Source organism: Perkinsus marinus (assembly GCF_000006405.1).
Source record: "Perkinsus marinus ATCC 50983 genomic scaffold scf_1104296962086, whole genome shotgun sequence".
Taxonomy (NCBI): Eukaryota; Perkinsozoa; order Perkinsida; family Perkinsidae; genus Perkinsus; species Perkinsus marinus.
The window spans coordinates 1,170-21,901 of NW_003205573.1; the positions used below are offsets into that span (position 1 = coordinate 1,170).

At 52.1% G+C, this 20,732-nt stretch overlaps 7 protein-coding genes across 7 annotated transcripts in view; 4 read left to right on the forward strand and 3 right to left on the reverse strand.

The window, feature by feature from the left end:
- Positions 1-6,181, reverse strand: part of Pmar_PMAR024834 (protein arginine n-methyltransferase, putative) — a gene marked incomplete at both ends in the record, with an annotated part of 7,303 nt that extends 1,122 nt beyond the window's left edge. The window contains 24 exons of the mRNA XM_002772105.1: positions 1-81; positions 210-1,449; positions 1,875-1,897; positions 1,946-2,068; positions 2,111-2,207; positions 2,368-2,489; positions 2,534-2,635; positions 2,689-2,757; positions 2,817-2,884; positions 2,961-3,001; positions 3,224-3,324; positions 3,373-3,452; positions 3,511-3,582; positions 3,630-3,699; positions 3,750-3,810; positions 3,871-3,927; positions 3,974-4,038; positions 4,089-4,153; positions 4,202-4,266; positions 4,313-4,372; positions 4,567-4,678; positions 4,731-4,861; positions 4,915-4,976; positions 6,107-6,181. Of these exons, the coding sequence (XP_002772151.1) occupies positions 1-81; positions 210-1,449; positions 1,875-1,897; positions 1,946-2,068; positions 2,111-2,207; positions 2,368-2,489; positions 2,534-2,635; positions 2,689-2,757; positions 2,817-2,884; positions 2,961-3,001; positions 3,224-3,324; positions 3,373-3,452; positions 3,511-3,582; positions 3,630-3,699; positions 3,750-3,810; positions 3,871-3,927; positions 3,974-4,038; positions 4,089-4,153; positions 4,202-4,266; positions 4,313-4,372; positions 4,567-4,678; positions 4,731-4,861; positions 4,915-4,976; positions 6,107-6,181 (3,042 nt within the window). The remainder of the gene's footprint in view (positions 82-209; positions 1,450-1,874; positions 1,898-1,945; positions 2,069-2,110; positions 2,208-2,367; positions 2,490-2,533; positions 2,636-2,688; positions 2,758-2,816; positions 2,885-2,960; positions 3,002-3,223; positions 3,325-3,372; positions 3,453-3,510; positions 3,583-3,629; positions 3,700-3,749; positions 3,811-3,870; positions 3,928-3,973; positions 4,039-4,088; positions 4,154-4,201; positions 4,267-4,312; positions 4,373-4,566; positions 4,679-4,730; positions 4,862-4,914; positions 4,977-6,106) is intronic.
- A 990-nt stretch (positions 6,182-7,171) lies between these two features.
- Pmar_PMAR024835 (hypothetical protein) lies at positions 7,172-8,341 on the forward strand (the record flags this gene model as incomplete). Its single annotated transcript, XM_002772106.1, has 9 exons — positions 7,172-7,231; positions 7,279-7,375; positions 7,418-7,503; positions 7,545-7,608; positions 7,656-7,725; positions 7,768-7,869; positions 7,918-8,012; positions 8,056-8,193; positions 8,244-8,341. 9 exons carry the CDS (start codon positions 7,172-7,174, stop codon positions 8,339-8,341), a joined length of 810 nt encoding a protein of 269 aa, XP_002772152.1.
- A 1,029-nt stretch (positions 8,342-9,370) lies between these two features.
- Positions 9,371-10,796, forward strand: Pmar_PMAR024836 (ribosomal RNA small subunit methyltransferase B, putative; the record flags this gene model as incomplete). The annotated part of the gene is made up of 4 exons (XM_002772107.1): positions 9,371-9,473; positions 9,579-9,692; positions 9,758-9,895; positions 9,943-10,796. The coding sequence occupies 4 exons, from the start codon at positions 9,371-9,373 to the stop codon at positions 10,794-10,796; spliced, it is 1,209 nt and encodes a 402-aa protein (XP_002772153.1).
- A 1,382-nt stretch (positions 10,797-12,178) lies between these two features.
- Positions 12,179-12,405, reverse strand: Pmar_PMAR024837 (hypothetical protein; the record flags this gene model as incomplete). The annotated part of the gene is made up of 1 exon (XM_002772108.1): positions 12,179-12,405. A coding segment is annotated over one exon (227 nt), but the record flags the coding sequence as incomplete, so codon positions are not given.
- Positions 12,406-12,559: 154 nt separating this feature from the next.
- On the reverse strand, positions 12,560-13,331 carry Pmar_PMAR024838 (hypothetical protein; the record flags this gene model as incomplete). Its single annotated transcript, XM_002772109.1, has 4 exons — positions 12,560-12,611; positions 12,794-12,961; positions 13,006-13,115; positions 13,170-13,331. The coding sequence occupies 4 exons, from the start codon at positions 13,329-13,331 to the stop codon at positions 12,560-12,562; spliced, it is 492 nt and encodes a 163-aa protein (XP_002772155.1).
- Positions 13,332-16,789: 3,458 nt separating this feature from the next.
- Pmar_PMAR024839 (UDP-glucose 4-epimerase, putative) lies at positions 16,790-19,177 on the forward strand (the record flags this gene model as incomplete). Its single annotated transcript, XM_002772110.1, has 13 exons — positions 16,790-16,934; positions 16,975-17,055; positions 17,097-17,314; positions 17,362-17,478; positions 17,522-17,615; positions 18,030-18,070; positions 18,122-18,284; positions 18,328-18,416; positions 18,463-18,499; positions 18,595-18,723; positions 18,767-18,893; positions 18,938-19,004; positions 19,052-19,177. The coding sequence occupies 13 exons, from the start codon at positions 16,790-16,792 to the stop codon at positions 19,175-19,177; spliced, it is 1,434 nt and encodes a 477-aa protein (XP_002772156.1).
- Positions 19,178-19,923: 746 nt separating this feature from the next.
- Pmar_PMAR024840 (conserved hypothetical protein) overlaps positions 19,924-20,732 on the forward strand; it is a gene marked incomplete at both ends in the record, with an annotated part of 3,196 nt that continues 2,387 nt past the window's right edge. The window contains 6 exons of the mRNA XM_002772111.1: positions 19,924-20,003; positions 20,060-20,175; positions 20,224-20,289; positions 20,336-20,442; positions 20,489-20,549; positions 20,595-20,641. Of these exons, the coding sequence (XP_002772157.1) occupies positions 19,924-20,003; positions 20,060-20,175; positions 20,224-20,289; positions 20,336-20,442; positions 20,489-20,549; positions 20,595-20,641 (477 nt within the window). The remainder of the gene's footprint in view (positions 20,004-20,059; positions 20,176-20,223; positions 20,290-20,335; positions 20,443-20,488; positions 20,550-20,594; positions 20,642-20,732) is intronic.

Consider the following 20,732-nt stretch of genomic DNA (forward strand, 5'->3'; position numbering starts at 1 on the left):
TCTACTCGGAGTAGCTCGCCTCGATTGACCTCTTCCCTGATGGTCTCCGGCACACTCCTTTCCTCCACCACTGTCGCCGTCCTAACTGCAGCACTTCCCGTCCAACCCCCCTTGCAAGAGATAACCTGCGATGGACTAATAGCCACTTCATCTCTCAACGACGTTACGATCTCCCAGGACTCAGAGTCGACTTCCCCCCAAGGTAGGACCGGTTGGAAGATGACCCTCTCTAGAGGGCGGCCCGACAGGAGTCCACGGAATTGAATCTCCTCAACGAACTCGCGTTGGGAGTTGGCCTCAACTACACACACGTGCTTGGAGAAGTCCTCCGGCGATATGCGGAAGTGTACGAGCTGGTCTCTCAATAGCGACCACAGACCATCGCCTTCTCTCGGCATCCATGATAGTAAGGATCCGGAGAATCCCTCAGCAAGCAGATAAGGGGCAATCGAGTGACCTACTCCAGTGAGATCAAGCACCAGGCCTCCTTTCGAGAGGTCTCCGGATCGATACCCACAGTATCCCCTTTTCCGAATACTACTAGCAGTCATAATATCAAACTCAGACGCCTCAGTAGCATCCATAGCATACGAGCCATCAAACTCCACAGTCAACTTAGACTCCTCATACGCCACCCTTACTCTGATAGTCTCCCCCTCCTCCACCCTCCTACGAGGGCATGGGAACACCGCATAGTCCCAGTCGCAGTCCTTGACACTATTAATTCTGATATCGCCATACAAGGTCGCTTCCCACCACACCAGCACGCATGCACACTCCCCTCCTTCCCTAACCTCCACCTCTCTAACTCCAAGCCCCTCGACCTGCCCACTGCCGAAATCAGCTGAGCACACTCTGAAGGTATTCGTCAACTCCCTGTACTGGAATCCACGCCGACCATGTATGCTCCCATACCCATCCTCCAGACGAACATTCTCCCCCACATAGAGGTTCATTTCTCGTATAACCGCAGACTCAACAACACAGCCATACACTGTACCACGCTCCGGTATCACCAGCGCTTCCTTCTTCACCTGTCCCCGCCTCCTCAGATCCCTCACGACATCCAGCAGCCCTTCCCCCAACAATGCACAGTCCATCAGCTCAGCCACGACCATATCCGCTGGTGCCTCCAACACCAAGTCAGCCGAGTCTGCCTGTATAACCTTCACTCGAGGACCGCAGGCTCGCCCCGCCACCTCACAAAGCGCCCAACTGCAGTCGCATGCAGTGATCTCAGTTCCCTTTGGAGCACACTCCGCTAGGTAGTAGCTGAGAATTCCAGTACCACAACCCACATCGATCACTCTATCGATTTGGCCTTCCCTATCCCGCATCGCCTCTGCTATCGCCTTCTTGTAGGCCACATTTCTAGCACCATCATTCAGCATTCGAACGTGCCACTCGTTCACGCTCTCCTCATGGAGCCGCTCCCGGACCTGCCGTAACCTAACCCGCACAGGTTCGAACCGCGCCTCCGACATTTCTTCCAAAACTAGCAGCCTCTTCCACCCTTCCGAATACTTCCCCTCAGCGCACAACCCCACAATGGACTCCACTTCCCACGAGAAGGCTTCAAGCCGCTCCACCATACGAATAAAACTACTACTGCATCTGACCATAGGGAACGATAAGGATGCTATGGCCGAGCACACTAGCGACCTCGATAGCTACAGGCAAGCATCGCAGCCCTGCTCCATAACAAACTCACCTATCAGCTCTACCCTCAACCCCACTCAACACGAAAACCTACCGCAGCTCCCCGTTATTGTAACAACCCTCCAACAAGACAAGCTGTGGGGACTAGAAAGGATATCAGATACGATTCTGATGACGATTATGATGATGATGATGAACTACGTCTTCAGCACTACTCCGCATACACTCCAGGATGCTCCTACCAACAGTACTAGTCGCCTTACCCCCACACCATCACTGCTACTACTGGTCTATCCTCTTCTTCTCCAACCTCCATCACCTCCACTTCCTCCTCCTCCTCAGCCACCACCTGTTGCTTCCCTTCCCCATCAGCAACTTGTCCAACAGGCTGTTCATCATCCTCTGGGACCTGACTTGACCGTCGCCACCCATACCCGCCTCACATCCCTACCTCGGCGCCAATCACTGCACCAGCACCAGGAGGAAGAGGCTGCATTGGCTCCGTCACCTTAGCCGCTGCATCCGCTGTCTCGTTAGCTAGATAGGAACTGAAAACAGTCAATCACATGAAGTACGTCCTGCCATAGCAGCCCTTTCGGCCGTTCAGCCCTACAGAGGCGCTGATGAGAGCTTTATAACGCGACACTCCCAGAGTCTTCCATGCCTCAAAATTTGTCGCGCGCCACGAAATTCTGCTACTATTACTACCATTTAAAAGGGAATTTAGTCGATTGCTTAACGAACTCTTCAGCAGCCCATCGGCTCTCGAAGCGCACAATACAGCTATCCTCCCTCCATATGAAGTCCCGAACACCCTTTACATCCAGGACCTACGTACCACGTGAAAACTCATACCATTTCTCCCCCAACTTACCCTGAAATATTCCATGACCACTGGAACCGAATCGAAGTCCGAGTCCATCTCCTCCAACAGCACTGCTCTCGGCCGATTATCCAACGTCATTCGATCTTGGGACTAAAACGCGTTGAGGAAATGCAAGATTCGCAAGATTAGCAAGTCAGCACCACCTCCTTGGACTGATTCTTCTGAAGTGCTTGCATACCCGCATACCGTGCCCGAATCGCTGCATCTCGAGCCTACGGAAGCTCGAAAAATGTCTCTACCAAGATTCGATCCCGGGGCCTCCCCCTGATACCTTAGCCTTCTCCGCTTTCTCCTTCTGCATATCTTCCGATAGTGCATGCATCTGTTCCTTCACCTTCTCTGAAGCAACACATGACTGCCAATTAACCGGCCAAAAATAGCCTCCCTAGGATTCGAACCCACGACCTCCACTCACCTAGCATCTTCTTATACATTTCCTTCTGAGTCTCTGATGTCCTAACACAAATGACTCCCTCAAGACCGCCATCTCGATACGCTTATTTTAGGACCAAATCTAACTCGGTGAATCAAACTACCCAACAACAACAACAACAACAACAACAACAACAACAACAACAACAACAACAACAACAACAACAACAACAATAACAATAACAATAACAACAATAACAATAATAACAACAACAACGACAACAACAAGCTGCCACCCTGTACTACTTTTCATCCGTTAACTTCGAGAGTAGCTGCTTGACAGTCTCCGACATCCTCGATAACACCGCCACACGTTGCATCTCCTGTGCTTGCTTCGCCTCCCTCGCCTACCCATTACCATCTCAAACCCTAATCATCCCAACACCACCACCTACCGCTCGTTGGTGCTGATGCTCAGCGTTTTCCAATACTAAATTACCTGCGTGTCGAGGTTGCTGCTGTTGTTGTCGGAAACCTGCGCCAATATAAACTCAACCCACCCTACCAGCATCGTCCTCTACTACTACTACTACCCTTTCCTCCACCCTCACGATACCCTCCTCCTCCTCGTCCACCTGGCCTTCCACCTCCCGGAGATGAAGCAACTGTCAGTCACCACTCTCAAATTCATCTAAGATGCATTTATGCCTACTTGCGGCTCCTCCCATTTGAGGCATCGCTGACGGTGATCCAGCCGGTAGGTTCGTCACTTGCCACTTTACCTAACCCAGGTTCGAATCCCAGCAACTACACTTCTCCCATCTCTCCCCACCTGTATCTCAGGATGACCCAAAACGGGCTCTGCCATCATCGCTATTGCCGACTGCCGATTGCTGACATACCACACCAATGACAATTCCCAACTCCACCTCAACTAACAACTGTAGTATTACGTGAATTCCACCGTAGCATTGCCCTCCTCCAGCTTGCAGTGAACTCCACTCACTTCCCTAAAATCAACACATCACCACCACCTATCCTTCCTTCCCGCCTCACCCGTATTTCTGACAATGCTGGAATAAAGCCGGTAAAGATACATCGGCAGGAATGTTACTAAGTATCTGACCAACACCACTCAACCAACCGTCACGCGCCACGAAATTACCCCTACCAGTGTGCTGGGTGGTGGTGCTCTCGGAGGAGGTGGTGGAGGCTGCTGGCCATACCCTCCTGCACCTGAGTGATGTCCACGTGGATCAATAGACACAATACTACTGCTACTACCAGCCACTGGTGGAGGTGGAGGGAACTGCGGTGGCAAGGGAGCATTCATTTGCCGAGGTTGGAACCTGCCACATACGACCATACCAATCCTACACTTCTCGACCCTCTTACGTTGGATTGCCAGGCTGCCCTGTTGGGAGCTGCTGACCCCAGGCCTGCTGTCCAGCGTATCTACCAGACGCAGCGAAATGGGCAAGCACCGTCTCCGCCCTGAAATCTTCGTACTGCGCACTCCCCCAAGCTGCTGTAGCTGTGGTCGGTCCTGTGGAAGGTACCCCTCCCCCAAAGGCCGCAGTAAGATCATCGTCATCGTCTCCGTACCTACACCCTGCATCCCACCTTTTCTCCTCAACACTCCTCCCTACCCAAATTGAGCTGCCATGTCATCATCATTGAAGCCATCCTGTTTCGGCGGTGGAGGCTTAGCCGGATGGAACCGTTGCCACCACGGAGTGTTGTCCTCCGCCTTAGTCGAACCTAGGCGTGCATAGACTCCCCATCAGCAGTATTAGCCTCCCTCCTTTTCTACCTTCCTTCTCTTGACTAGTCCCCTCAGGGCCACTGGTTGGGGAATCGTCCCCATACCCCAGAGGATCCTCATCATCACTAACGCCACTATTTCCCATCTGATTGTACGGGAATGGCAGCTCTCCGTCAGACCTGAGCGGCTCGATCTCTCCACTACCACCACCACCGTCCCCTCCCTATCCTACCCATCATCAACAGGAGGCAACTCCTCTTGAGGAGCCGGAGGAGGAGGAGAGGCCGTCTTGTCCTGTGATCGAGACCGTGACCTACTTGCCATCCGGCCTCTATGGCTTTCACCACCTACCCAACGATGAACTGTTGGACGCCTTCCTCCCCACAACAACTACCTCTCCTGCCTCGGTCATCCCTATGACGATCCTCTTGATAATAGGAGTCTCTATTGCTGCCTCTAGTGCCTCTCGACCTCCCTCTAGGAGATGGACTCCTGTAGTGACGATCTCTTCGTGAGGTCCCTCGGGTTGGCATTAGCTCGGGAGGTAATGCTGATCACTGCATTATACCACAACAACGCAAGTCAGTTTCTTTCCAGGACACGTATCGTCATCCCTATACTTCACCTCTGCCAGAGTCTCCCTCTCCACTATTCACACCAGCTGGCATGACCATCTGCTCCGACTTTCTAGACGTGGCAGATTGTTACTTATGAAGACCACCATATATCTTCCAATTTCCTCAGAGATCATCACAGCCCTAACATGGACGGGGACGGGAAGCAAACTGCCGAGTGAATTGATAAGGCTTAGGTCCATCCATCATTACGGCGAGGACCCTTCCCTCCCTCCTGCGTTCACTATATTCAATTCTTCTCTGTCCCCACTTATCACAAGACTTACCGACGAGGAGTTCCGATGCAAGTCCGAGGCGTCGTCATTGAATCAACGTCATCACCACAGTCCGACGTTTACTCTTCAACTCGTGTTGTTGATGAAAATAATTTCCACTTGCAAACTTACCCTTTCTTGTCATTCCTCAATGATCTCAACCATGGAACTTCTCCTCGAGTATTGGAATATGAACACGCTAAACCAACCACAGAGCAGGACAGGATTACAGAAGACTGAGATCCTCCATAATACTCCCTTCATGCAATGGAGAAGACGCATGTGTGGAAAATACTGGGAAAAGGGCGGATGCGTTACCGCGCCGTCTCCTTTGCCTCGCAGGGTCGCCGATAAACGTTTCAATGCGACTTGCCTCAGCCATTACCGTGTTAACACTATGGGCATTATAGAAACAATCTTCCTCCTCTTCTGCCTCCTCCTCAACGGTATTGGCCTCCTACGAGTACTCCCTACCCTTCTCTTCGGGCTACTCGTATCCTACGGTATGTGCATCACCACTCCTACCCTACCCTACCTCTACTGTAGGTGCTTGGCTGAGCATACCATCACGGACATCACCATTCACTAGAGCAGCAGCAGTCACGACCATTGTTTGTGCAACTGCTACGGCTATTATTTATTACCACTGCGGGTAAGGAGGAAGAGGAGACCTCCCATGACTGCTTCTCGCCCTCCTCAGAGCCCTTGCTATGGTCGTCTGCCTTTCCTCCTGGTTACTAACTCAACTGGCCTTGATCCCCGCCCAGGTGAGCATCTACCGTACCGGCACATCACGCTTATCCTCCTCAGTTTACCACAGCCGTTATTCCCGGGCTTCTCGCCTTCGTCCTTCCCCACGCTCCCTTCGGCCTCCTCTGGCTTTTCCATCCAATAGGTCATCTCTGCTTCCAATGTACCCATCATCACTACCCCTACCTCTACCCAGCCCCTCTCCCTCCTCACAGGCACGGTACTCTTCCTTCTCCCTACAAGAACTTTCTGTTGGTCGAATGAGCGAAGGTCGCCGCCATTCACGATGCCTCAGAGGCAACCCCATATCTTGGTAACAACCGCACCCCCCACCAGTGTGCCTCCAATGCTAATCAGGTCTGCCTAGCCTTTTCTATCTGGTCTGAATTCTCTACCCTCTGCCCAGCTATGGCAGTCTCCCTGGTCGGCATTTTACTAAGGTGCAAACACAACTCTCTCCTTTGTCGATCCTGGTAGCCCGTCCTCTCAGTCGTTCAAACGGCAACTACAGGACCAGCAACAACCAGAGCGCATGGCCATCCACTGTCACTGGTGTATCGTCTGATCGCAACCAAGGCACCACCTTTATAGTTTTCGTAAGTACTACTCCTTCACATTCCCGTCAATGACACTACTACTAGGTCCATGGCTTGGACTTCAACGACAGCCAGTGGATAGCAGGTCGCATACTCCTGCCTCGTCTCCTCCATTCTATTCAGAGGAGGTCTCCATCATTCCTACAGTAATCTCCTCTACTACCCCCCTCAGGATCCACACCAGTGCTATCAACTTGCATACGGGAGGTTGGCTGGAGAACGATCATAAAGCTGATGAAACTGTCGATGGTTATATGACCATCCTCCATAAGCACCTTCGAGACCTTGGTGGTGATGCTAAGCTTGATAACATCGTAGGGGGGGGTCTTCGTCGATCTCTCTAGGGATTCTCAATTCGTAGGTCCTAATCGGCCATAGCCTCGGTGGCTTGATATGTGAGGACTACTGCCGATCTCGACGTTGTGCCATGCTAGCCCAGGATCGCAATGCAGAGCCTGGTACGAGTTGGGCTTGGTGTGGTATTGATCGCTGCCGCTTAGTCCCGATTGGAGGAGTCGTCTGTATCTGTTCTCCCTTCGACGGGGCCAAGGTTGTGTCTCTTATCCCACCAGAGCTCCGTCACGGCGTAGGGCCTCTTCACCCCCTTCACGGACAGCTCTCGATCAGATCCATCTATCCTTGCATCGGAAGCACAGTACACTACTACGAGACATCCATGATGACCACCAACGTAGGGAAGCTATCGCGAGGCCGCTAGAGTGATGCATGGGCGCCTAGGTACCAGCAGCAAACAGAGAAGAGAGGACTGCAGTATCTCCCCTTCTCCCGTGCCGAGATCCCCAACCAGGTAGTCTAAAGCGACCATCATATCCGATATCATTCATGGTAGCGTTTTCTCTCCTAAACGAGAGTATACCAACGCGGCGTTGTTGTTCGTGTGGATTCGGCATCTATTGTGCATGGCCATCTGGGGAGAGGACTGGAAGGAGGAGTAGTACTCTACGTGAGGTTGTCATTGAGTAGAAAGAATTGCTATCAGACATCCGCCTATACCAGGCGAGGACAAATTGGCTGAGCTCAGCTTACCCCTTACCACAACCGAGATGTCCGAGAGTGATATTAAAATGCGGACAGGTCATCATTTCCTGGAGATGTATTTTTTCTATCTGGGACGCAGATACGGTTACAGGCTTTACCCCTAACGATGGTCATCCGACTGGACTTGCCATGTCCTTCCATAGAATGCACATGCACGCCGTTTGGGATGCCTTCTCGGGGACTAGACTGCGCAAGGTCTTGGATTCAGCAGGCGAAGGTAGTAGGGAAGACCTACTCTCCGTGGTTCAATGGGAATGCTGCTCTTAGGAGATGCTGAGAGCAGTACTCGACAGCCTCTGAAAACTAGAGTCACGGTTTCTACCAGTGGCAAACTGACGGATGGTAGGCACGGCTGGAGCTTCTGATCATCATCATCCTGAGATGGCTTCAGATGATGATTGTTCGGGGTCGTCGAGTGCCATAGTCCCACCGCGGCACTTCTCCACCTTCTCGGACGTGTGTCTGTGGCACTGTGGTCATTACAGTGCCGTCATCAGTACCACGACGTGGATGCATATAGCGGAGTTTATCAGAGTTTATATCATTGAAGGGAAGGGCAGTATAGTGTACACTTACGGCTGTCAACATTATTTTGCTTATTAAACGTATTTATATACCGCACCATGATCATATCTTGCTACCATACGCATGTTGTCGAGCTCGTGCACTGTTGTGTTGATTCCCAGTTGGATGCGTTATGGCTGTAGAAGGCCTGGATCACCACCACAATGTGAATGGTCACACTGAGGACTTCAAATACTTCATCGAAACTCCTCCGACCAAGAATAACATATCAACGAAGTCAATCTTTAGAAAATGTAGGCAGGAAGCAGCCTTGCACAAAGCATCAGTGCTGCTTCGGTTTGGGGGAGGGGGTCTAGGAGTCTGCCGAGGCTACGGCTTGTGATCCTCCCACTTCGACGGGTCATGCACTCGATCCGAGTATTGTTGATCAACAGGGGCAGACCGTCTCTTAAGGCTGGGAATACCGGTAAAGGCCGTACTGGGATACTCGAGGAGAGTGGTCAGGCTCAGCTTGGGTCCTGCTGGTACGGTCACGGGGTAAGTGCACATTTGTCTGTCGGGAAGCCAACTGTTTCACGACGGCAATCCACATCATAGAGCAGCTGTGATAATTTCACGGTTAGATCATTTACGCTGTCAGTCTGTGATTTTGGCGCAGGAGCGAATGTCGATGATAGCTCAAACGGATTCTGCAAGGCCCACTGACCCGAAATGCTGGGGTGCCTACGATGGAGGTTCCGAGAATAACCTCGAGGGTCGTTGCTATCAGAGCTCGAGTCGACGAGAGTCTTGGTTGAGCCTATCTGATGATACGGTGGTGTTGTGTTGGTGGTGACGTGGATCACCACACAGGTAGTTGAACAAGGCTAATGACTTCAGCCCATCCAGCAGCGAGTGGCATCGTAGGCTACCGATTTCCGCCTGAGATCCAACAGTTTCTCGATGACAACCACATCCCGTTATGGATTTATGGTAAGCTGCACTGAGAGCTCTACCGTAGAGTCCACAGGAATGACCATAGTGGGCTCAAAGCAGGAGGCTTTCAAGTTTGGAGCAAGGCCGACTCTCGCCTCTCAGACCCCTCCCGCCAGCCCACTGTGAGGACTGTTCGACAACGCTTCGATGAGGCTAATATAGAGAAAGAGCTCTTGGAGGGAATACTGCAGGCTCGAGATCTTCCTGCGGCTGAGAGTGAGTTGTTTATCGATCACGGCATCACTTGTCGAGTTCCTTCGGACGGTCATGATTCTCAGTAGGTATTCAAGAGGAGCCCCTCAGGGTCACTCCCATAGAGTGGCTAGAGCCCCTCACCGCAGCCCGTTTCGGACCCAGCCCTAAGTTCTACTCGATACCCACGGCTACACAGATGAGTAGACTGAACTTATACAAAGGAGGTAGCCTAACACAAGCCTTCGCGTCGACCTAATGGCATCACTCCTAGGTCGCCTCTTTGGTCTCGACGTTTCTAGCGCCAGTGCAGTATTTGCCCTTCTGGGAGAGTCCGGTCCCGAGGCAGGTTCGGCCGTGCTCGACCTCTGCTGCGCCCCCGGGACCAAGTTGCTCATGCTGTCGGAATTGTGTCCGGGAAGCCGGGTGGCAGGTATTGATGTGAGTCGCGACCGGCTCATGGTGTGCCGTAGTCTGCTCACCAAGTACGGTGCTCACAATGTTGAGCTCTACCACGGCGATGGTCGGTATGTCTGCAGTAGGCCCATGGAACGGCTAACTGTAGCGAAGAGAAAATCACGAGGACGCAAGCGGCAGCGCCGAGGCTCTCCTGAAGACCCGCCGCCATCCTCGACAACACTCGAGGCGGAAAGCTGGGACTTGGTCTTGTGCGATGCAGAGTGCACCCATGACGGGAGTGTCAAGCACATGCTGAAGCACTTAGAGGCTTCGAGTCGGGACAGTTCTGGCGTGGTTGGTTTCTGGCAACAGCAGAGTGAACGCAGCCACCCGATGCCTTGGCTGGACAACCTCGACGAGTTGGAGTCTCTGCAACGTGCCCTCATAACAGCGGCTTTCGATGCCCTAAAGCCTGGTGGATGTATGGTGTATTCAACTTGCAGTATGGCAAGGAGGCAAGATGAGAATATTGTAGAGTATCTATTGGTTCACAAGGATGCTGCTGCTCTCTGTCCACTCCCGTTCGAGCTTGCCAAGATGCCTTGTCGAGCTACTATGATGGACAACACCGGTGCTGCTTGTGCCTGTAGATTCGACCCCGCCGATGCCGATGTGGCCCGGGTCGATGCTGGTGGGCTGTTCATAGCCCGGATACGTAAGGCCCTCTGATTCCTCCATGTCGTCGTGGTGTTGCGTAGTGTAATAATCGTATAACCTCTGAGCAGCAGTAGACGAACTAATAGAACATCGTTATGGTTGATACAATACGTATGGGGCATCAGCACCGAGATTCTCATCTTCCCGTGACAGGATCAGACTGCATGTGTCACATCGCTCAGTAGTGAGCCAAGCCTTTGCCTATGTTGAATGTGTGTGGCAATGAATGATATGAGTCATCTTCAGGGAATTCCCGATTAAGGGAAGCTCACCCAAAGACTACTGGTGAACTCACGGACTAACGGTGTAGACTATAGACTGTGGCAGAGTTGCATCGCCATCGACTAACCTAACCCAACACTCCTGGTGATCACGTGTTGGTGAGCCAGCCCAAAGATGGAGAGTTAACCGAGTAGTGGTACCACTGACTGTGTTCAACCCCTATCTGGAGCCCATACCTGCAGTTTCTCGAATTCTATACTAGGACTACTAGATATACGACCACGCAACACCGCCACAGGAAGGGTCTTGCATGGCGAACACTGACGGTGGAGAGTTCAGTTATCCCCACAACTGCATATCGTCTAGGGCCGTCTACAGTAGTGAGTAGTACACACTACTGGTATCTCCCCATGCCCTCGATGAGGCTTTGACTCCAACGCGATGCTCTAAACCACATAAATAGAGACAGATTACTAATAATACGGAAATGAAGATGAGCCTCGAAGATGACAAGAATACTGCTGGAAGGATGCTATGCCTCTAACGCTCCCGGGCAACAGTGGTCCTGTCTCGACCTGCCTCGTGTTGTTGCTCTTGGGATATTCTAACCAAGTCGACCAACTGCCGAGTACGATTGCTATTAGCGATCCATTCTCGGAAGTAGCCTTCCATGAGCTCTGACACTTGCTGCCGTCGCCCACTATCGCTGATTTCATCGAGTTGCTCGCAGACCTTCGCATGAGCCTTTCTCCGTTCCTCCTACCACACCATTTACACATCGTCCTTACCTGTACCCCCCGACCTCACCAGAGCCTCATAGTAAACCTCAGGCAAAGATAATTTCCCTACGCAGTCCTCTCCAATTTGATCTCCTTCATACGAAGCTTTCCGAGGCTCGGGGAAACTAATCGTGCTGAAGCTCTCTGGTGCCATCTGATGACAACAAGACCATTGAAAAGAAGGTTTCACACTAGTCCAGTGTTGGAATATATACTCGTTCGCCTCAGCTGAGCTCGGGAGTTTCCTCACTAATAATAGAGATTCATATACAAATTTGGGTAAGAGTGTTCCGAAATCAACAACAGTCTCGAAATTTCCTAAAATTTTCCATATTGTCACCGACATATGTAGCTGACCATGTGCATATTTTCCCACACTGCACCAGGCCTCACGAGATAGTATCCTTGGGTGAGTTTATCCGAACTAGTGGAAGCCGTCGAAGTCCTATTCGATGTAGTGCTAGCCGACGAGGCACGCTCTCCTCCTCCTCCTCCTTCTGGCATGAGAGGACACCATGCTGGATGGGCCCACACACCAGCCTGACCAAGGAGGGCATCACCAATGAGCTTACTATTGCCTCGACTCACAGCATGCCGATTCGGCGCTTCCCTAGCAGTGCCTAGCATATCCAACATCCCTACTGAACCAAGCAAGGCCGCACTCCCACTATACAACACATTGAAGGGCGCCAACTTGATTCCTCGACAGTCGCCTGTTATGACGGGTGGATTCTGAAACATGGAAAGATGAAGACAGGCCCACTGAGCACAGCGTCAACTTACCCTGGTCAATGTATACAAGTTGACATCCACTCCGCTCTCCAACCTGAACATGAACAAGACAATTTAATCAAGCCTCATACCGTAAATCCGTCACCTTATAGCATTGGTGAGTGTATGAACATTACATCGCTCACAGTTAGCTATAGACACTTGACATGTACAGCAACATAGCACTATGTCACAGTCGACGCATCCCACCACTGCAGCGAACCTAGCTGGACCTACTCCAGAAGGAACTGGCCACTACAGTCTACTACAGTGTCCTCACCAGAGAGGTAAATGCTGGTCTCGCTGCAGTTGGAGATGTACACCAAGTCCGTCGGCGGACTACCTCGAGTGGTGTCACGAAGCACAGTGGTTCTGGTCAAGCCCGAGAGGGTCAACGACCGATATCTACAACATTAACACATGCCGTGGAAATGCAGCAGTAGACTCACCCGACGGCGCAAGAAGGGGGACTCTCAGTATTTATGGGCCCGGACTTGTTGGTGCCCAGTGTTGGAGTATACACTACTTCGTTCCATACTAAATTGGATTCGATTAGCCCCTAAAACGATCAGCAACGCTACCAACAGTAGAATGCAACCCCTGGAGCCCATACCTGCAGTTTCTCGAATGCTATACTAGGACTACTAGATATACGACTACGCAAGGACGAGGCACCATTGAGGGCAAAGACTGCCTCGTGAAGGGTCTTGCATGGCGAGCCAAATGATGGACCACCAGCGATGAGAATACTGACAACAGCAGCAGCAGCAGGCATCCAGCCCAGACGTAGGGAGAGCCCGAATCGTCGTACCCTAATTTGTCCATAGCTTCTGAGGTGACCTTGTCAATCTTCACCTCTTTCTTAGGCGGCGAGGAGGTTGGTGACTGGGAACCGCTAGGGTCCTCATAGCATTGACATACTATCCGTAAAAGGCTAGCACAGTGCGTCCTGAGAACCAGAGGCGTCGGACCATAGGAATGAAGCCCTCGCCGAATGGGACCTTATGAAACCAACTGCCTGTTGGTTATCCCGTCCTATTCGGCCACCACTGAGCTGTGAGGACATGACCATAGATGCTCTAGGGGATTGCTGAGGACATGTCGAAGTGATCAGCCTCGAACGTATGCCAATCGTACTACCTGGGACTGGGAACGGGGAGAGTGTGCCGCTGTTGACACTGAAATAACACAGGCGTGGACCGAGCGTTATTTTCTGTCGGCTATTAAACGCAGTGAGAGGCGATTTTCCCCCTGACTACTACCGTCTGGGAGGGCCTGGACCCAGGATTCACCTGCAGCTGTACCCCTCCTAAAGGACTCCTGTCTAAGGTTGCGAGAATAAGGTAGGATCTAAGACAAGCTGTCTGTTCTTAGCAGCAGCGAGCCGGACACGCCTTTCCCTTGCCACTCTTCAAACGGCACCATTCGGCACCAAGAATGCGGGAAACGAACAATCACCAATTCGACATTTTTGTGTTGGTATCAACCAGCACGAGGTTGGTTGATCTAAACGCGCCCGGACCATCCTCACGTTTCGAGAACCTAGTCAGTGCTGCGCAACTGCTAGCCTAGTGGCAAGCTGTATAAACAGTAACGTTAAAAAGACTGCTGGGCATGCATCAGATCCAGCACTTTGAGATTAGACTACTTCGCGTCGTAGATGATGTTCTTTTATCGCGAAGTGGACTATTACTACTACCGATGATAGTAGTACTACCTGTAGGAATAGGAGTACACCAAGTACTCGTATGTCGCACCAGTCATTGGCCGGTGAGGATGCCGGAGTGTTGGTATTGGAAGATGGGAACACAGACCGACTCACATTCGAGAACACCGTCCAGTACCTACGACCACGACCATGATGGTTATGGCAATTGAAACCTGGGGCCGCTACGCCAGAGCCTCCGTCTGGGTAAGATGCGGAGTATGTTCACCAGGATCTCCACAGTAGTCCAAGAAGCGTGTCCGCAGTACTGCCGTGCCAGGGATCGACTTCCTACAGGGACCTTTCACGCTGAATGACCTAACCCCACACTGTACTTGAGGCCCTTTAAAAACTCCATAACGTCTCTAACGCTCCACCGCACTGTGGTGTGTACTGTGGCATGGTCGAAGACCTCACCTCGTGGCCATAACATATGCAATGACTAAATCAACAACCTGCCTAAGTCAACGATTCGGTCGGCCGTCAAGACGATCAATAACGACGACATAGCGCGGAATCGTCGGTCACCAACAGTGACAGGAGGTCGAGTTATCTCGCCACCACCGCTGTACACAGACCCCAGGGTGACCACTATAAAAGGAACAAGCGGCGTGTTCAATAGACATCTCCTTAGCGTCAACAGCGCTCCCAGGATTAGATTTCACATGTAAAACTCGATCCTGTGAGCGCTCTTGAAGTTGAGGAGAAGCCTATTGAACACCCCGAAGAACAAAAGTTGAATGTTGTCAAAACAGTAGCGCGCGCCCATAAATCCAAAAATAGGTGGTAGGAGTTGTGTCAATGGCCCATCTTCTGTCCAGCAGACGACGAATGATAATAGCAGGGTCACTCATAGTGGCTATAGGTAGTACCGGGGTAGAGTAGTCGTGGACTTACTGTCTCCATTGCTGGTCGTCATCATCATCGAATTATACTCGGTGGGGGGGTTCTATGAGTTTTGGCATAGTGAGAAGGGTATGTTAGGGAGGATTTTCTGGACGTCCGAGTGACGTCTACAGCAGTCAGTTTGATAATTCGCCCGAATTTCCAAGTATTTACCCACTTTTTTCCAAGAATTTAAACTTTTTACCGACTAGTTTGAATGAATTACCGAAAATTTCAATGAAAATATGGTCTTTTCGAAAAGGACCAACTTCAACTAACGACATCAGGAGTGAGTTATTGAAAATTTGTGCAAAAAATAAAGTGACGTGGAAATGCTGTAGTGTCGACGTAAGACACTTTGTGAAGGCTCCTCACACCATCGCCCGTAGAGTACATGTACCGCAGAAAGCCTACTCTGGCCCTGTAGGCATCCTCACAGTCATAGCCTTACTAGAGGTCACCACCAGTGATGGCAGTACTGAAGCGATCTATTCCCTAGCCAGGGGGACCCGTCCGGGTGGTGAAGGGCCCACGGTACCATAAGCAGGCATTCCTCTGGGCACCCCACTCGCCTCAGCTTGCCGCGCCTGCCCTCACAGAGGTGCAATCGCTTCGGGCTAGAGTCTTCGAGCTTGAAGGGGAACTTAGTAGTGGCCACAACGGTAGAGTCCCGGTCTTGGAAGGGGTCAGCGGCACACTCTTTAATGAGGATGTCAAACGCGAGTTTACTGGCTCGACACTCTTTCATAAGTGGAGACCTCACAAGGGGGAAATCAACAACCCTGTCTGTTCCGACAGGTCCTTGCCCGACGATACGGCATCGATAGAGGCCACAGACGGCTCGAAGTGCCGCGGTGGGGGGCCCTGTTGTAAGTTCATGGTGGTCATAGTCATCGCGCCCTGTTCAAGACTGCCCTGCCCTCTAGCGGGTGTTCAGTAAACTTATTCCCGGCCAGCTCATAATTGAATTCGACTTATCCGGAAACGAGATGCAAGCCTAACAATTAGCTCAACCACTCCTATAGGTTCCAACTGGATCGCCATCACCACAATATCGGATGATATACCCGATGGTGTTCGAGTGGCTGCAGACACTATGTTGACCACAGGGGAATGGTACTTAGCAGCTGCCTAGTTGAGCCCTCCTACCTCCCTACCAGGTGTATGGTAGTGGCTGGGGACAAGAAAGGACCTAAACAGCTCTGGCCTGAACTGAGGGAACATGCTGAGGCCTCAAGAGCCGTCTTCCTCAATGATGCGGATCAAGTGACCGTGGGGGGCGACTTTGCGGTGAGACGCTCCTCGTAGTAGTAGGCATGTCCAATGGTATCAGGAGAGGCTACCGTGGAAGCACTTTGGGCGGAAGAATGTGGCTTACCTGTAGAGTATCTTCGCTCACTGAAAGATCCGTAGTGGACCTCAAGATACGCCCTCATCCACGGAGCGAAGAAAGTTCTTGATCTAGACGATGACAATATCATATACGCCGATAGTGTACAAGAGATAACCAAGGGCGACTTCACGGGCCACTGTGGGGCCTCAACAGAAACAATAGGTTGCCCCGGGAAGCATACTGTCACTATTTCTGCCACTTCTACCGTGCCTAGTGTCTTCAACCCTTATAGTAATAAAGGTTCCGATCCATGGACAACACTAGTCCTCAACTAGGTACAGGTATGGTCCCTGGTCTCGACAATGCGGAGACTGTCCTTTGGCCCAGAGGTTACCCACTTAGTTATATCCGTCGGGACCGGGCAACCACCACAGCGAAGCCCTCTAGAACATTAGGTGGTCACTCGGTCGGTGTGTAAGGATGTTATACGGTCAGACACTTGGACACGGGAGATAGCCGTGGTCCAGACCCTGGCCGATAACGACCCTGATTTCGATGCGATATACCGCTTAACTCGTACGTCTCGGGCTTGGGTGCCTACCTTGAGACGGTGTTAGGGCCTCTGCCGGTGGATTTCCACCAGCTCCTGACATCGGCATTCCTCCTGGCTCCTCCAACCTTCACGCCTCTCAATGCACAGGCGTGTCTCTTCAAGGCGTACGATGCCCTATGGGGACTCTACCTCCCCGTCACTGTGAGCATCTATCCCTACTCTATCGTATGGTCACACCCCGAGCAGGTCCATGGACGTGTCAGCGACATATGGCGGAGCTTCGTAGGCGACTCACGTTACCGATCCCAAACAGGTTAGCTATCCCACAGGTCCTACAGAGGCTCCTATGGGACCTAGGGGCCTCGGTGGCAGTAGCTGGCCGCACCTGGGTCAGACAGCTTAGGAATTCACACGACTATCTCGCTGACTTCATCGCTGAAGACGATGTGATGATGGTCATCCTCGTCGTTGCTATGCAACTGTGGATAGGTGTACAAGAAGGCCGAGGCCATGATGAGGTTTTTGGTGGGATGGAGCCCAACTAGTGGTAACCCTTTCCTTGGGTGCAACTGCGCAGTCCTGGGTACTAGATAATGTGCCTGGACGCCTCGAGGAGGTGTACGTAGAACTGTATCGTCGAGGTTTCGTGGAAGAAGAAGAGGTGGACCTGCAGTTGTTCTGCTACTTCATCGTGGCGGCAAAGCTGAAGTTCATCAGGTCCACCATGTGCAGCGATGGATAGAGGCCCTCACTGGCCTTGGGTGAACTGTTGCTGCCGAGGGATGGAGCTCTCGAGGCCTGGTCTAGGTATCGATGGCCAACTGTTGTATCCCCCACTACTAGCTGGGCTGATGCCTCCAATATAGCTGGGCCCAAGGTCGCACTCCCTCGAGGGGTACCTGTTATAGGGGTCGATAATGGTGGGAGCATTCTGATGAGCTTGGTCCAAGGATGATAGCAGGCACCTGTAGACGAACAGTTCGTGTGTGGATAACAGGCATCAACGGCATGATAGGCTCCAACATCGCCAAGGCTTTGGTCGGCCCATGATAGCGGTAGGAGTAGTCTCTATGTCAGCTCTGGACACAGGTTAGACTATCTTACTCCGAGGACCCCACGAGGCCTCATTACACTGTGTTCGGGCTGGTGCGGTATCGGGCTAACCTTGGCAACCTTGCCGGCGTGTTGGAAGACGTCCACCTGACTTATGGCGATCTCAGTGATGCCCAGCGTATACGGAGTATCGTCCAAGGTGGGGTTCCTTGGCCCATGAGGAGGAAATGGTCCATCCCTAGAGGTCCGGCCGCATCTAGTGTTTCACTTTGCTGCCCAAGGAATCAATGGGGTATCCTTCCAGTCTGAGTCCCTCACCTATCAGGCCAATGTAACCTCGACAAAGCTCTGTCTATCAACAGCAATACGGGTCTTAGGTAGAAGGCACCTCTAATGTGATGCAGGCCCTTCGAGGTAGTGGGGCTCGGGTACTGGTGGCAAGCAGTAGCACGGTGTATGGAAGTACATAGTAGCAGGTATATGGTGGAGGGGCTGTAGACTCCGCATAGGTACCTCAGACAGTGTAGACTATATAGGCCGGCCTATTCCCGAGTCGGCACCGATGAGCCCGGTCTCCCCCTATGGTGTTAGCAAGGCGGCCACTGAGATGATGTGCTTACAGCAGTACAAAGCCCATGGTGATGAGGTATTGTCACTGGACGATCATCTCTTTATGTCCAGGCACTCACTGTGTGGCGGTCCGCTTGTTCATTCACGTGTCGCCTGGGGGGACTGAGGCCTTGGCCTTGCAGGAGTTCTGTCGTCAAGTTGCGATGATCGAAGGTGGCAAGCAGGAGCCGGTCATAAGGTTAGTGATAGCAGCCTGAGCTGATGGGGACGGGCATTTGTCAGGCATGGCGCTCTGAAGACTCGACGAGACACAACAGATGTCCGCGACTCGGCCGAGCAGTTTATCAAAGTACCACCTGTAGCATGTAGTTGACACTCGGTAGATCGGGCGTCTAGGTCTTGGAGAGCTCAGCCCCAGGAGAGGTCTATAATGTGGGTAGCTTCATGGGGGAGGCCACTGGGGAGGATGAGCACAATGGGGTTGGGCAATGTGGCCAAGGCTCGTCGTACCCTCCCCACTAGGTATTGTCAACTGAAGACCTCCTTAGTTTGGTGTTGGAGGAGTCCCCCATGGGGTCTCGGATCGAGCTGAGACAGGATGATAGTAGGATGAGGGCCTACGATGAGGCGGTCCTTATTGCTGACAACGCCAAGGTAGGAGAGCAATCGTGAGGATGACGAGGTTGAGGGCCTTGCTAGTTACGCAATCTCACCGGATGGACACCTGCCAATGATATTCGACAAACTGTCAAAGATGTCCTGAATTATTGGCGGAGCGAAGTTGCTCGACGATACCCAGATGCCGCGACTGACCACTGGCGATCCCCTACGAGGAGTGGCTAGCCAGGTTGGAGACTGTGTTCCATGGATGATCATTGATACCAAATCAGTCAATGGTGTTTCCAACACTCTCTTGTACTCTCGAGTTGTAGTCGGTCGGTGGCAGGCTCCTGGACACATGAAGGAGTAGAAAGCCACCTTGTGCCAATGCATCCAGCGTCAGGCCTCGACCAGCCTGCTCGTAGTAGATCCTCTCTAGGTTACAGGCTTCCTCTACCAAGGAGGTTCCAACTACTGTGAGGTCGAGCCAGAGGCTCTCGTTGGTGTGTATGTGGCCCGGGAGTGGCTGTTAGGTCTGCCGCATGTCGCAGTTGAACTGTTTCCTAATGAGCCTGTTATTGACTGCTCGAAAAGGGCCTACCTTGCGGCCTCTAGGGGCCCGATGCCTAACAGATGGGCCTCTGCCCAGCCATGGTAAGGCAGTATGGATGTTCAAGGACAAGCCCAATACTATGGCGGATAGGAGGATACGACCTTCAACGCTCAAAAACCGGTCTACGAGGAAAAAGTGAGCAGTAGACTCTCCCATGGCTGAGGCAGTGGCATCGATTGAGCGCCCCTCAGTTGGCCCTACTACAGCACGAAGTACTTCTCGAAGACGTATTATCAGACGGACTTTAATAACCCGACACTGGACAAGTCCAATACGAAAGTCCATATTGTATACGAGCCCTTCGCTGGTGAGTTGGATGGGGCCTGTGGCATCGCGTGGTATTGGTCCATGCTAGAAACTGATGTCTACATTACTCTGCGGAATGCCCTTCAACGAGCCTTCCCTGGTATCACTGTAACAGGTGGGGCCTACCCATGGGCTGGTTATTCCTAGCTTTGTGGGCTCAGGAGAAGGCTTCTCGACGGCCTCCGATAAGGGCTGGTTTAAGGTCTATCGCATGAACGACAAGAGGGTTCTATTCTGTGCTCAGCCGCAGTCTCTGACCCCGGACAAAGTGAGCTATTCAACTGACTGGAGAGTACCCTATCAACAATATGCAGGCTAAGGAGATGGGCAGGACCTACGACCGGGACTCCCCTGTCATTGCTGGCTTACAGCCAGGTACCAGTGTGTATGATCAGTCACAGCGTCTATGCCCTTGCTTAGATGACCTGTTGACGGACATGAGGGCCTTCCGGAGGCTCTTGATGGCAGTGGGGGAGTGGTGATGGAAGGCCTGGCTCAGCATGAGGACGTTTCTGGCCCGATGTCGGTGTTGTGTTGGAGGGCTCGGAATTATTATGT